This window comes from Wolffia australiana, chromosome 6 (assembly GCF_029677425.1).
Source record: "Wolffia australiana isolate 7733 chromosome 6, ASM2967742v1".
NCBI lineage: Eukaryota > Viridiplantae > Streptophyta > Magnoliopsida > Alismatales > Araceae > Wolffia > Wolffia australiana.
In genome coordinates this window covers 1,622,155-1,638,153 of record NC_135840.1, presented here as the reverse complement: position 1 = coordinate 1,638,153, position 15,999 = coordinate 1,622,155, and the positions used below count along the sequence as shown (strand labels likewise).

At 44.5% G+C, this 15,999-nt stretch overlaps 1 protein-coding gene and 1 long non-coding RNA gene across 2 annotated transcripts; both read right to left on the bottom strand.

Annotated features, from left to right (window-relative positions):
* Nucleotides 1-3,783: 3,783 nt before the first annotated feature.
* LOC144704229 (nudix hydrolase 18, mitochondrial-like) lies at nt 3,784-5,818 on the bottom strand. The gene is made up of 4 exons (XM_078576568.1): nt 5,605-5,818; nt 5,110-5,227; nt 4,937-5,020; nt 3,784-4,168 (listed from the first exon to the last, which is right to left on the bottom strand). The coding sequence occupies exons 1-4, from the start codon at nt 5,676-5,678 to the stop codon at nt 3,932-3,934; spliced, it is 513 nt and encodes a 170-aa protein (XP_078432694.1). The 5' UTR covers nt 5,679-5,818; the 3' UTR covers nt 3,784-3,931.
* A 4,255-nt stretch (nt 5,819-10,073) lies between these two features.
* Nucleotides 10,074-12,054, bottom strand: LOC144704861 (uncharacterized). Its single transcript, XR_013581918.1, has 2 exons — nt 10,654-12,054; nt 10,074-10,577 (listed from the first exon to the last, which is right to left on the bottom strand). It is a non-coding gene; the product is annotated as an uncharacterized LOC144704861 (long non-coding RNA).
* Between the last annotated feature and the right edge of the window lie 3,945 nt (nt 12,055-15,999).

The following is a 15,999-nucleotide window of genomic DNA, read 5'->3' as shown; positions in this document are numbered from 1 at the left end:
GGAGGCGAGATAGTGATAGTTAGCACTAGAATTAAGATGATAAAATTACACAGTAGATGGTAAAAATTACAATTTAAGAAGCTCAAGCAAGTAGGATAATGATGGGAACGAGCTATGAACGAGTTTTATGAAAAATAAGTTAATGACAAGGCGGTGATGTAAAGGTTGTAAGTGATGGAAATATATGTGGCCGGCAAGCCAATCACACATTCCACATCTCGTTCCATGTTCATTAATAGAACATATTCATTATAGTGCATGTGTGATGCTTATAATGAAGTCCATGAATACATGATCGGACTTAGTGAATTATGATGAGATTGTGATCCGGAGATCACTATTCTTTAAGCATGTGTTCCAAACATTCCTATTCAAAGGATAGATAGTGAGTGCTCTTTAAGGAAAAGAGTTCACTGAATTGATCCGTAAAAATCCGTAAAAATGGTATTATATAGAATTGTAAATCAGGTTGATTCACGTCACGGTTGTGTAAGTGGTCCTTAGATCTGAGACACCAAAGACGTCTTGTGGACGGACGATTGTACTTTGGCTATAGCCAACGAGTTTCTAATCATGGGCTTCTAAACGGTCTTAGTTCGGGTACATCAAGAAGTTCACGAAGACGATTGAGTGGTCAAGATGGGATCGTCCCCCCTCTTTAAAGGAGGTAACAGCTCAAGGAAGGTGATGCGATGAAGTCTTTGGCCACTGTAGTGAAATATCGGAGAAGAGTTCTTCGATGATTTCCAAATGCATCAGTACTAACTCGGATGTCCGATTAGGGATTCGACGGTTGACCATACCCTAAGTCATTCAAGGAGCATCAAGTGGATGAGATATTATACATACACGGGAACCGATGACGAACAGGTTCCATGAGTGAGTCGATACACACTCCTTTGTATCTTCTAAGACACGAGGTGTAGCTTGGCACCCCACGTGTCAGAGACTCGACCTATCGATTGGGTTAAATCGATCTGACATTAATTAATCTATATGATGATATAGGTAATTAATTTGGAAGGCCAATAAAGGTTGTTCGGCCACTGAAGTCGTTAACAAGACGGGTACATGGGCCTAGAGGTTCACACGCAAGTGGTCTTTTTGGACGTCGGAAGATATACTTAAGTTTTGGGGGGGTTTATGAAAAATACCCACTTTGTATTAATAGGGTAAGGCCCTGAATGAAATTCACCCAGGCAGAATTATTCAGGGGCTTGATGTGATCGGGACGACGTAGCGATGCCGACGGAGAAAGAACGGGGCTTGTCAACGAGAAGGAGGAGATCCACGTGGATACATCTAGAGGCTGCATATGTGAGCAGCTTGACTCGGCTCACTTTGGGATCCAAGAAATCATGGATGTGATCCATGGAAAGGTACTTCGTTTAATGTTTTTGTTGATGCCGTTCGATTCATTCAAGTCTTCCGCTGTGAATCGTTTTCATTTCTTCATCCATGTGAAGGCCTCTAGAACCCAACAATAAGAGGTGACTAGAGAGTGTACAAAAGTGATATGATGGGGGACGTGATAGTGAAATCAATCTAAGCTAACGACGATGTCGAGAAAGAACAACATTAGACGAGGATGCTTACCATAGATCCTTATATTTTTCCAGGTCATGGAGATTTGCGAGTGAAGATAAGCTCCCCCTCTTCTTTGTTGCATCTTCTCACACACCCAAGACACGAAGAACAGGCTTGATGGATCTCTTAAACTCAATATCTTTCAATCCCTCACATGACTATCAAGCGAGTTAAAAGATGAATTTAACAGGGATTCACACTTCTATTTATAGATCAGAGAGTATGGATGGAAAGAAAGGCTGAAGATGAAGCATCTCTGAAACTTTCACCTCATTCAGACCTCTGGATCATCAAATATCAAGCTTTGAAGTTGGAGCAATCCTAGCCATCCCTTTTTTTTCTCTCCTCATCATATGCGCTGATGCTTCCTCGTTTTCTATTTTCAGCTGATATGTCCATTTGCGAACCATTTAGTGATTAGCGTGATCCCCTTATCTTCCACAGTCACATGCTTTGAGAACACCATATGTCACTACAATAAGAAGACGACAAAAATGATATTTAGTCTATTATTTAATCGTTGTGATGTAGCAGAGCATTGCCATCCACCACGTCACGATATTATCTTTTTTCATCCTTTCCTTATGAATGACACACTTCAGCATGTCATTCACATAAAAAAGCAAGATTCCCCAATGATCGCCTAACGTGGCATGCATTTCCATGTCCAAAGTCAAGATATTTTGTATCCTTTTTCTAATCAATCGTGTTGGTACACATGCCGGCCACATCTACAGCCACAATATTTGACTTATATATATTATTTTTCTTCTCGATCTACATAGTAAATTTATTGTGATTTAAATCCTCACTATTTTTATTGGTCCACATCGCCCTTATGAATAAAAAATTCAAAACTGTCAATTAATGATTGGGGCATTTAGCCTTGCGATTCATGATGCCATAATTGCATTGTTTACAATAATTAGGGCACCTAATCATTGCAAACGCTTTTGATTGGTCGCCATTTGATTGAATAGAAGGGCGATACATGGCAGGGCACATTTTTTTATGGAAAAATACATTAATATATCATCATAAAATAAATACTAGGTCAGAATATATATCTACATATATTGACTTAGAAAATTCATATCTCCATGAATATAAGAAATGTATTAAGAATCAGAAAATTAATTTCTTTTATGGAAAAATACATTAATATATCATCATAAAATAAATACTAGGTCAGAATATATATATATATATATATATATATATATATATCTACATATATTGACTTAGAAAATTCATATCTCCATGAATATAAGAAATGTATTAAGAATCAGAATATAATGCCTGAAAATTCCTTAAAAAATACCATTATATCTACAAAAATCAGAATATCACTCTAAAAAAATTTAATCATTTCAAGCCTGATAACACACATATATAATTAGTTTAATGCATAAAATTTGTAAATATCCCAACAACTCACATGTTATCAATATGACTGTGACATAAAAGGTAGATTATTCGTATAATATTTGGTAAAGCACATTGATCGCCTAAACATATGTACTTAAGATGTTATCTAGCTCAATATTTTTTCCAACCGTTACTAAGAGTCATATGTACATAAACTCAGAAATTTAATATCTCCCACCTAAATGAGGAGTGGGGCAGGATCAATGGTATAGACTGACTTAAAATAACTCCGAAAATTTTCTTGTTCCTGGTTCCATATTGAGCAGAATGAAGCCTTGATTCTGACTAACTGAAAATACTAGCAAGGTGTTTAACCTTTTGAGAAGATCATGTATCCAAAATTCACATACTATGACATTATAATTCATCTGGAGCTTTATTGAGGGAATCAAGTGCCTTTTTATAATTAAATTTAGTATTTATTACCTCCTCTTTAAATGATACACATTATAGAAATAAATTAATTTGATCTTTTGACACAGCATTAAGAGGTGACATTAATATTTTGTTCCACTTTCAGAAATTAAAGTTTTATTGATTTATGAAATTCAGTGTAAATATTTTCCCCTCCCTCTTTCTCTCTCTTTATCTCCCCCACTCTATCAATCCTTCTCTCTTTCTCAATGTCACTCTATCACTCACTCTTTCTTCCTCATTTTATCTCTCTTGCCCTCTCTTTATTATTGTCTCTCTCTCTCTCTATCACTCTCAATCTCTCTACCATTCACTACGTCACTCTATTCCTCCCTAACCAAAAGGAGTTGGAAATGTAGTAAAAAAAGAGGCTAAACATTTGGAGTAAAATAATTAACAACCATTGTCAGGAAATCCTCCCTGACAGCAGAACAGGAACCCCATTTAAGGGCATTTCCTGATCCCTGCTATCTACATCACGAGTAGGCCATCATGTCAGTCATCACTTTCGCCGTGACAATGATGGTGCTGACAGTCTCTCAACTAGCCTATCCAGAGCCTCCTTCATCCACTGCTGCTTGCAGTTGTTCTTCACCTCCCCCACAGACACCCAGCAGCGCCGCCTGCTGCTTATCTCCGGCCACTCTCCAAGCTCCTCTGTCACTCTCATGGGAAACATATAACCTACTTTTGAGCAGTCTTCTGTCTTGCTCTTGAACGCCCACTTTCCAAGCCTTGCCTGCAAGAAATTACCCCAGGCAGTGAGTTCACCATTTCAATATCTCTAGTGAATAACTATAAAAATAAATAGATAAATAGTAAGTGAGAAGAAAAGGGAATTAATCATGAATATCTCTCTCTCAAAGAGGCACTAAATCTTCAACAGAAAGGCTATGGTTTTAATTGATCTATTGAGTACCTAGAAAAATAAATAGATGAATGGCAAGTGAGAAGAAAAGGGAACTAATCATGAATACCTATCTCTCAGAGGTCCACTAAATTTACTACAGAAAAATTATCGTTTTAATTAGTTTAGTGAATTCCTAGAAAAATATATAGATAGATGTTAAGTGAGAAAAAGGGTTATATCTATCTCTAAGAGGTTTGCTAAAGCCTCAACAGAAAAGTATCGTTTTAATTAATCTAGCGAATCCCTCGCAAAATAAATAGACCAAAGTTAAGTGAGGAAAAGGGTACCAATTTAAAATACCTATCTCTCATAGGATCACTCATTATCAACAGAAAATCATCATTTCTTTATTATCTTCTGTGAGTTTCCTACCCTTTCAGTTATTTCCTTCCCAGTTTCAAACCCTGATTAGGATTTTAAACTTCATCTAGACTGTCCTTACTTCTTCTACTCTTTTTAACTCTGATTAAGGTTTGTAATCGGACCGTTTTTAACCATCATTTGTTCATTCTATTCTGTGAGTTTTTATCCCTTCAGTTATTCCAGTTTCAAGTTCAAACCCTAATTAGGGTTTAGAATATCAACACGAAGACTGACCTCGATGTGACCGACGACTCCAGCTTCTTCAACGGCTTCCCTTGAAGCAGCCATTTCGATGGTCTCGTCCGTCTCCCAACCTCCCTGCAATCATAGTTAGGGTTTCATTCATCAAACCCTAGAATTCAACGATTGAAAGAGAACGAACAGCCATAATTCAAGCCTTCCCCCACCTTGGGAAACATGATTTCATGGCCTTTTTGGGAACTGATGATCAAAACTTTCAAATTCAGCGCGATCTCTTCCGGGCAAGGACGATAATTCTCCGCCTTCAGTCTGTATGGTATGCATCTGCAGCGAGAGAAAGAATCAAGTATGAGCTTCCAATTAGGGTTTCTATAGTACAAAGAAGAAGAGGAACAAGAAGAAGAATAGATCAAGCAGATGAAGAACAACAACAACAAATCAAGAAGACGAAGAAGATGAAGAACAAATCAAGAAGAAGAAGACGAGTAAGAAGAAAAAATCAAGAAAACGAATAAGATGAAGAACAAATCAAGAAGATGAAGAAGATGATGAACAAATCAAGACGACGAATAAGATGAAGAATAAATCAAGAAGACGAAGAAGATGAGAACAAATAAAGAAGACGAAGAAGATGAACAACAAATCAAGAAGACGAAGAAGATGAAGAACGAATCAAGAGGAATAAGAAGAAGAAGAAGTACCCAACGACCAAGCGATGGCCTTGGCTATTGTATCTCTGCAACTCCCTCCCTCGGCGTGCAACGAGAGTCACCATTCTTTCAGTCTACTGAAGAAGAAGAAAACAAGAATCCGAGAAACCCTAATCGAATTGAAGATGAAGAAGAAGACGAAAAAGAAGAAGCAACTCTCTCTCAGTGCCTTCAATATTACCCAGATGATGAAACTTCACCAGGATACTGCCAAACATATATAGATCAGGTTAGAGAAAACGCGCGTTTAGTGATAGTGATAGAGAGAGAGATAGTGATAGAGGTAGAGAGAGAGATATGGATAGAGATAGAGAGATGGAGAAAGAGAAAGAGAGAGAGGTGGAGAGATAGAGAGAGTGATAGAGAGAGATATAGATAGAGAGATGGAGAAAGAGAAAGAGAGAGAGATAGAGAGATAGAGAGAGTAATAGAGAGAGATAGAGATAGAGAGATGGAGAAAGAGAAAGAGAGAGGTAGAGAGATAGAGAGAGTGATAGAGAGATAGAGAGAGTGATAGAGAGAGATAGAGATAGAGAGATGGAGAAAGAGAAAGAGATAGAGATAGAGAGAGTGATAGAGAGAGATAGAGATAGAGAGATGGAGAAAGAGAAAGAGAGAGGTAGAGAGATAGAGAGAGTGATAGAGAGATAGAGAGAGTGATAGAGAGAGATAGAGATAGAGAGATGGAGAAAGAGAAAGAGAGAGGTAGAGAGATAGAGAGAGTGATAGAGAGATAGAGAGAGTGATAGAGAGAGATAGAGATAGAGAGAGTGATAGAGAGAGATAGAGATAGAGAGATGGAGAAAGAGAAAGAGATAGAGATAGAGAGAGAGATAGTGATAGAGAGAGAAATTAAACGCGCAGACACCGTTGCATGCACCGTGTTTTTCCGCGGGCTGATCGTCGTGATCGCTGACGTCATAAAGACACGTGTCATCACTTAATGAGTTAAGCTTACGCACCGACTATATTTTCACGCGTGGACGGTGGCAGATAAAGTGGGCCCGTTGACTATCCCTAAATTGCCGGGTTTTGTATTATTTGGTATTTTATTTTGAAGAAAATAAAGAGAGAAAGTTAAGATTTCATTATGAACAACCTTGGACCACCCCAATTTCTTTTTTCGAAAATAATTAAGTACCACAGATTTTTTTTCATCTGCCATAATTGTGGCGCCGACAACCATTTTTTTATTTATATGTGAAATTGGCGTTGTTTTATGCATAATTAGATACATTCCAGAGCTGATATTTTAACAGGGAATAAATAAAGAAATAAAGCTGAGTAGAACATGTCGAAGCAAGGTGGGTTGGATGGTGAGGTCAAAGAGAAATTAATGGCAATGGTTAATTGGATGTTGACTTGGTGGGCCCATCTGCGGCACGGTCAACGTCGCTCCGGGCAGCCGACAGGTTGGCATCAAGCTGCTTGAGAACAGCAAAGACGAGGTTCTTTTCGGGATGCGAATCATCAAAGACTTTGAAAGCATGAACTTGGCCAGCTACTTCGATCCAGCTGCACGCGGTCATCTTCTTCAATTTGGAATTCCTGATCCGAAGCCGGACTCCGGCAACTTCCTCCCACTTCCCGGCCTCGGCTAAGATGTTGGAGATGGCCACCAATTGCCCGCAGCTCAGCTCGCCGATAATGCTGGAGACAACTTCCTCCTGCTTTTCGGCCTCCCCTAAGACACATGAGGCCGCTGCGAATTGCCCGCGGCTCAGATGCCCGGCGTCGTCAGAGACATCTTCCTCCTGCTTCCCAGCGGGCCCCGTCAATTGCCCACGGCTCAGGCGCCCAGCGTCATCATAAACGACTTCCGCCTCCTTCTCAACCTCCAATTGCCCACAGCTCAGTTGCTTGGCGCCATCGGAGACAACTTCCTCGTGCTTCTCAACCTTGGCCAAGACGTTCACGGCGGCCGCCGATAGCCCATTGGAGACTACTTCCACCTGCTTCTCAGCTTTGGCTACGGAGTTCGAAGTTGCCGCCGACTGCCCACAGCTCAGGTCAACGCCACAGGATACGACTATCTCCTGCTTCCCACAGATCGGGCTGCCGACGCTGGAGACGAAGCTAAGCTCGCCAGAGGCAGCGACGAGCTCGAAGGCCTCTCCCAGTCTCCCTGCTCTGCGTAGGAGGTCAACCATGCAGGAGAGGTGCTCACTGGAGGGGGTAATCCCATGGTCAGAGACCATTGACCGGAAGACTCGGCGGCCCTCGTCCACCAGCCCGGCATGGTTGCAGGCCGAGAGAACAGCGGTGAATGTGATTGAATTGGGCTTTAATCTTCCCAGCTGCATCTCAGGGAGCAGCTGGAGGGCCTGATTGGCCTGGCCATGAATGGCAAAGGCCAGTATCATAGAATTCCATAGCCCTGCATCCTTCTCCTCGGCAAGCTCGAACAGGCGCCGAGCGAGGCTGAGGCGGCCGCTCTTCCCATACATGTCCACAAGAGCAGTGGCCACAAAGACATGCTCCACCAGTCGTCTCCGGAAGGCGAACCCATGTACAGCAGCGCCTGATCTCAGCGCCGCGCCGGACCTTGACAGGAGGGAGAGGATGGTGCAGAGAGTCGCCTCGTCAGGGCAGACACCGTCTTCCTGCATCTGCCAGAGATGGAGAGCTGCCATGGGCTCATTGCCGAGGCGGGCGAACCCGGCGATCACCGCGTTCCAGGCGGCGGCATTGGCTCGAATACCGGAAGCTCTCATCCTGGAGAAGAAGCAGAGGGCTTCACCATGGCTCCCATTTCTCATTAGCCCATCCACCATTGCTACCCAGAGAACCAAGTCTCTCTCAGCCATTAAATCAAACACCTTCCGGGCATTTCCCAAACGGCCTGATCTCAAACAAAAACGTACAAGATCGGTACCCAGATGAAGATCAGGCTCGGATCCCAAAATCACGATGTGGGTATGGAGGAGAAGACCAGATTTGAAGCAGCCCATGTCGGTGAAGCCTCTGAGGAGCAAGCTGAAGGTCATGGCGTTGGAAAGGGGAACAGAGAGAAAGTAAAGATCGATCCCAGATCGAACATCCCCGGCGGCCAAGTGAGCTTTAATGGCGCAGTTTAGATGACGGGAGTTTGGAATGGGGATTGTATCGAACAGCTTGCGGGCACTGTGAAGATCCGATATGAGACCGTAGCAGTTTATGAGCTTGCAAGTGAGAACAGATTTGCGCCATAGGCCAGTGGTGAGAATTTGGGCGTGGGTTTGGTGGAGGAAGGAAGGGGAAGAAGAGGAGACGAGGTTGAGGGCGCGGAGATGGAGGTCGTAGGGGTCGGTTCGGAAGAAGATTGATGAAGCTTTCCGCATCCGACGAGGAAGCCTTGAAGATTGAAACTTCTCGAGGGCGCTTTCTGCAGAGATTTTGAGGGGATTTCTCCTCACCCATGGACTGGGTGTTTCTCCAAGTATCCTCTCTTGATGAGCAGCTTGGAGCTGAGATGGATTTTAGTTCATGTCTCAGCTTATATTTGACTGTGTTGTGTCTGCAATTAGGGAGATGATAACAGAGCTTATGAAAGATTGATGGGTATACAATGGTTTAACTTGGGAAATGAAAAAAATATGTAATGGTTTACTTCAATCTTGGTACAAGGATTAAACTTGGTTTCTTAGATTAGATCTGAGCTTCAAGAATTTTCATTTTGATGTTTAACTACTCCTGTCAGAGTGATATATCCCTTAGTTAGAATTATTTGAGAAATGTTTTTTGAGTTATTTCATATTCTAGTCAATACAGATCCAAGTGGTAAATAAAAAAGTTTTAAAAGGTCTAATGAAATAAAAATTTTGATAATTAACCTGTGGTCTTCAGTCATTAAATATGTAATTTGTTTGCTTATCAGGCATCAGTCTAAATCTTGTTATCAATGTTAAAATTGGTCAAACTGATAATGGCATTTATTTGTGCATCTGTTTTTCCAAAAATCATAATGAAATTTCATACAAGGACCCATAAATCCTTGAATATTTTAATTCATCTTAGCTAAACTTATAGATATTATTTTAAGGGTTTCTGTGCGGCCCACTTCAAGACTCAGATTCATTACATAGAAAGTAAACCCCCACGATAAGGAGGTGCATAGGTAGCTGATAGATGTGACCAGCGAGCTAATCACATATAAATGCAGTCGATATCTTGCAATGGTCGTTGATAAAATATATTTATTATAATGCAAGTAAGATTCTTATTACGAAATCAGTGAATACATGTAATGACTATGTGAATTTGGATGACATCATAAATTGGATTCATTAGTCTGTAGGCATCTATTCTGTGTATTAATATTCAAAGAATAGTCAAGAAGGTCATTCAAATATTTAGGTACTATAGCGCTATCTAGTCCCACTCATCTGATGAGTAGGCTGATCTCGTAGCCAATAGTGTGTAGTAAATTGTTGGGTACAATGACCTTGATTTGGATGACACCAAAACACAGCAAAAGAGTGTAAATAAAATCAAAATGGTATTCAAAACCTACTTATCAAATCACATTTACACCAATGAGACCCATGATTTATTGGTTCCTCAAGTGAGAATGAATGAGCCGCTTAAGTGTGTAGTTGATGCAGGACAACGTCAAGGACGAGATCCTGCTGTCACAGAGGTGCGTGGGCTCGGTGTCGAGTGCGATGAAGTCGGACGTCATTCCAAGGGAAGTCGTCCGACAAGGGTTCCGGCGAGGGAAATCTACGATGCAATGCGCGGACTGGTGTGTAGTATGTGCGACTGCCAACAAGCAATTGGGGTGCCGACGTCCGGGGCGTTGATGGAGTCGCCCGGGGACGGTAGGTAGACCTCCTGAACCTCGTCCGGGTGGGAGGAGGACGCTACGGCGCCGAGCGGGAAAGTTCCCCCCCGGTTGTGCTCGCACGGGACGGGCGGTCCCGACTCGTACCAAACAGGTAAGACACTCAAGTGCAACGTATTTTCGCTCAACCTTTCACACTCACCTACGACCAATCCGAGCGCGGTGGAGTCAACCGAAAGAGCACTGCAAGAAATAAAAGACGGGAAGGAACAGCGTACCTCGTTATCGTCCAGGGTTCGTCTTGTCGATCTCGGAGTGGTTTGGAGGCAAGTAGTCGGAGTCGGGATAGCGTTGGCGGACGGTTGTTCCAAGGCATGGCAGGCGCCGGAACGCCGTTGACGGGTAACACGGCAGCAGCGGTCTTGGCGGCTGGCGTGCGGTGACGCACGGCGAGCGTGGCGCGGCGGACGCGACCTGGCGTTGCGCGGAGATGCGGGCGCGGTGCGACGGATGCAGCACGGCGGGCGCGGCGCGGCGCAGGGAGCGGGCGCGGCGGTGACGCAGCACAGCGGCGGCAGGCGCGGCGTTGTGAACGCGGCGTCACAGCACGGCGTTGAGAAGGCGAAGTGGTGGGCGCGGTGCGGTCCGGGGCTGGGTGCGACGCGGCGGCGTCAGACGGAGGTGCCGGACGGGGTGGTCGAGGGCGCCTGGCGAAGACCGAATGGCGGTAGACGACGGCTTGGGCGCGCGCGCGAACGGCGCGGCGGCGACAACGGGCCGACGGACCGTCAGCGGCTGGTGCAACGCGGCAGAGGCGCGAGGGCGGAACAGCTCGGCGCGGAGGGGCAGGGGAAACGGAGTTGACCCGTCGGTTGGTGATCCCAAGCGGAGACGCGTCGAGCGGCTCAGTGGCGGATGCAACGGGTTCTCAGTCGTGGAAGGGAGGCGGCAAGCGTCGTCGTAGATGGCCGGGAGTGGCTGGAGGTCGGAATCGGCGGCGGCTGGCGGGCAACCGTCGACTTTCGGCGGACCCGGCTATGCAGAGCGGCTGCAGAGGTTCATGGCAATCGCGGCGCGGTGCGAGGAGCACGGCGGATCGCGGAGCGGCGGCGCGGACTGGCGCTTTCACGCGGAGACGGCGGCGGCGCAGGTGCAGAGGGGAGACGGCCTGGCGGTGACCTGAGGTGGCAGCGGTGGCGTCCTTCCCCCTTCCCTTCTTCCCTTCCCCTTCTTCCTCCTCTTCTCCCTTTCCTCCTCTTTCTCTACTTCGGCGACCCCACGAGTTCTCCAAATTCTTCAAAACAAACGAGGGTCCCACATTTGGTCATCCACGATCCCTTCTTATAAGAGAACGTGGATGACCCCCCATACACTGAAGTCTTTAAACATAAAAAAAAGGAAATAAGAGGGGAAAAAGAAAAGACATGGAGGGGAGATCTTCCCTCGTTACACATGAACGTGACTGAACTACGAACCAAAGCACGAACGAATACGACGAACGGAATAACGAAGATAAGGTGCCATCACCCAGAATACTTGAACCCGGGCGTTCGTACCGTCACCTTGGCTTGCCAGGTGGGCTGAATGCGAGGTGGTGACGGTGTCGATGGCGACGGTGACGTCTCCAAAGACGTCTTTGGGGCCTCGAGCGGTGCTGCGCCATCAATCGGGGCCTCGAGCGATGCTGCGCCATCAGTAGTCTCTAAATATTCAGATTCAAAGAATGCTCGAGAAGGGCATTCAATTATTCAGATAGACTATTACTATCTAGTCCCACTCATATGATGAGTTAGCTGATCTTTTTAACATTAAAGTGTAGACGGTGGTGGGTTCCGTGTCCTTGATTTGAATGAAACTAAAAAAGTTAAAGAAACATAAGACTGTAAACAAATGAAAACAACATTCATAACCTATTGATCAAATCACATGTGCACATATCGGATCATTAATTTCTTGGTTCCTCTAGCTGCTCAAGTGCTCAGCTTCCAGACAATCTCAATCATCTTGATAAGCCTCTTGACATTCAGTCTGCTCCATGGTTTTGACAAGCCCCCTTCCCGCTCCACCCTTGCTGTTACACAATCTTGATTGCATCAATAGTGGAGAGAAGCAAAGGGGAGGGCCTCAAAAAATTTTCTCATTGGTGAATTTCATTTCGAGCCTTTCCCTAATTACATTGTGATATTTTTTCATTAAAAAACCCTACACTTTAAGTATATCTTTTGACGTACAAAAGAGTATTTATGTATGAGCCTCTAGGCCCATTCACCAGTCTAGTTAATGACTCCAATGACTTAATAATCTTTATTTGCCTTCTATATCATCATATTGATTAATTAATCATATATTTATGTATTCTAATCAAAAGGTCACATTTCAAGATTGTGGGGTACCAAGCTACACCTTGTGCTCAAGAAGTTGGGTACGGATTTACCAAGCTACACCTTGTCCTTGAACTATCTCCTCTTGTATCGAGGTGGACAATTCCATCTGGACTACTCAATAATCTTTCTGAACTTCTTAATGCACTGATGATGGAGGACCATCTAGAAGATCAAGCCCAAGCTCGTCAGCAGCCGCGTCGTGGAGCCTGAGCTGACGTGAAGGACCCGAGCTTCTACTATCTAGCTTGACGACAAGTCTCCAAGAGTTGGTTTATTTTCTGCATGTTTATTTTCTTTATGGGTTTTATCGAGGGTCCCCGAGTTTTGGGCTCTCGACTTCTTTTTTTTGTGTTTTTTTGGTTTTGTTCGGCCATTAGGGGAAGTCCTCCAATTGGGCCCATTAGGGCAACCCTCCCTATCATATATAAGGGAAGTTACGCCTGAAGAAACACTCGTAATTCCATTGATGAAAATTGAAAATAGTGTCTTCTCTCTTTGGGGTTCCCGCCCACTCCGTCATGGAGATTTATCAACCCACTTCCTAGAGTAGTTTCAAAGACGACCACGATGGACGACCTACCGTCGCCAATTCAATGACATGAAGCCAATATCGCTACCGGAACAAAAGTCGATGTCACTCACCATCGTTGTGTAACCCTCGTTCGTTAATAGGAGTTGTTAGTGTCGTCATCATGTTCACCGCCACTGTAGTAGCTGCCATCGCTGGAAGAACAGCCGCAGCCACACCCACGGTTTCCGCCCTCACAACCGCTAGCTGAGCTCCAATCCGCAGCCGCCGCCCTGGCTGGGGCCCTCGACCGTCGCCATTGCGGTCGCCCATCAAGCTTTAGACCCCATGGCCAATTCTGGCCATCCCCAATTGCCTCCAGCCGTCTCTGTTCCCTGACCGCCTCCGGTCATTCCTGGCCGTCTCCAGCCACCACTAGTCGTCTCTTGCCGATTCCGACCAACCTCGCTTGTTCCCAGCTATCTCGCCCCGCGAGGACTTCCCAAACCACCGCCTACAAGGGCTGCTCTCACGGGCGACGTCTCAACGGTCGTGCCCTAGCGGCATCGCCCTTAAGGGGTGCCCTAGCGATCGCCACCCGCGAGGGCCATCACAACCGCCACTGGGAGGGCCACCATAGCCACTACCTACAAGGACTGACGTAGCCACTGCACGCGAGGGCCACCCTAACGGCCGCTCCAATGGGAAGCCCTTGCGGCGGCCGCCCAAGGGGCCGGTGCCTTAGCAGCCACCGCCCAGCGGCCGCCGCTGTAGCGGTTTCTAGCCCAACAACCACTGCCCTAGCAACTGCCACCCCAGCAGTTGCTAGCCGCGGCTCCACTTGCGGCCGCTGCCGTGCATGTCGTAGTGCTCGCCACTGCGTCTGTCGCCACATTTGTTGTCGCACCCACCATCGCGTCCTCTGCCCCACTCGCCACCGTGCCCATGCGAGTGCCCAGTCGTGTGTATGCCACCACCCTTTACTAATATATGTCGATCGCATCGTCATTGACTGACCTATGACCCTCTTCAACACCGAGAGTTTCGCTCACCTCGAGCATCTGGGCCTGGGCCCATAGGTCACACAGCTCTTCCTCTCTATTTGCAGTATTATTATCTTCTTCAGTGCCGTCCTCATCAGCTCTGTTGCTGGAATTTTTGAGTCATAGGAATAGCCATCGAGCTCATGTTATGAATCTTATTCTCTTTGTCAGATTTGTACTGCTCTTGACGAAGGTCATGGACGCTCACAAACAGAGATTGTCCCCCTCCCCCTTGGCCTTCGAGCTGAGCACTCAGGTCATTGGGAGCATGCCACTACCCTAGACCCCTCGTGTTGTTATTCTGATCTTACACCCTAGATCCGCGGCATCCGTCGTATATTTTCATTGATTTTGCTTCGCTTGCATCACGTCCGCATTGTTGCATATGAGACCGTACACCTCTCCTTGTGGTGTAACACAAGTCATTTGATCCCCATGCCCTTCGTGTTACATCACCTGACCTAAGACTTTTTGAAGGTATATTATTAGGGACTCATAAGTCATACTCAAAGTACAACCATCCATCTAGAGGACATCTTTGGTGTCTCAATTCTAAGGACCACTCACAAATCACGAGGTGAATTAATCTTATTGAAAGACTGGTATAATATTATTCAGAGATTCATAGAAATCAAATTTCATGAACTCTTTCTGCCAAGAAGCACCCACACTAATGGATATAAGATCAGATATACTGATCATATGAGTGGGATTAGAAAGAATTATTCTATATGGATTTTTTGATGTCCTTCTTTAGTATTATTTCAGTGTAAATATGTAAAGCACATGCTTAAAGACTAGTGATCTTTATGTGATGATCTCATCCTAATTCACTTAGTAATTGCATGTATTATTGTAATTCAATTATAAGAATGACACATGCATTATAAGGAATATAGTATACTACTGAATATCAAACAAGGCATGGAGTGTGTGATTGGCTTGAGTATATTGAGTTCATGAAACTTATTAAGGGGAGGATATAAATTAGGAGTATCCCAAGTAAACTCACTCTCGATTGCCATTAGGCATTAGCTCAATGCTGGAACTGGGAGAGTCCATAAACATCACAGTCGTGGCTTTGGTTTCGCTGAAAAGAATGTAAAGGATATAACTTGTGATCCACAGCAAATCCCATAAAAAAGAACCTACATTAAAAAAAGAGAGAAGTTTCAGAGTTAAGGTTCGAAGAAAACACCCAAAAGATGTAGTGGGCCAGTTGGAGAGATAAAGATGCATAAGAAGATAATCAAAAGAAAAATAAAGAATACAAATCTAGTCATAACCTAGTTGAGTCTTATGTTATGTTTTCCAAAGTTTTGCTTGTTAAAAAAAAGAGGAAGCTAGTTCCGGGGAAAGAATGGGAGACAGGGTAACCCATAAGAGAGGGCCCTCTAAAAGTCGTCATGCTGCTATTGTTTTTATAAATTTTTTTGTTTACTTTGTAACCTAAAGTCTTTGGCTCCCGCTTTCGCACCTTTGGCAGAAGTGAAAAAGTCGCTTCTTATTTCATAATGTGTTTCAATCTAAAGATAACATTTCATCGTAACCTCATTCATCTTCGCTCCACTCCCGCTCTTAAACTCATGCCTCAGTTCTGATTAATTCTTATAAATGATTAACACTACGCCACTTCTTGAAGAACGTTGGAGAACCTTCAGTTACCCCCTCCTAAAGTTGCGCTTTGGG

What these genes read in the sequence shown, in the direction of transcription:
- LOC144704229 (XM_078576568.1), bottom strand. Translation starts at nt 5,678, where the DNA reads ATGGTGACTCTCGTTGCACGCCGAGGGAGGGAGTTGCAGAGATACAAT. An exon ending in GGCCATCGCTTGGTCGTTGG is followed by an intron (nt 5,228 to 5,604) that starts GTACTTCTTCTT and finishes CTCTCGCTGCAG; the next exon opens with ATGCATACCATACAGACTGA. An exon ending in GAGTCGTCGGTCACATCGAG is followed by an intron (nt 4,169 to 4,936) that starts GTCAGTCTTCGT and finishes AATTTCTTGCAG; the next exon opens with GCAAGGCTTGGAAAGTGGGC.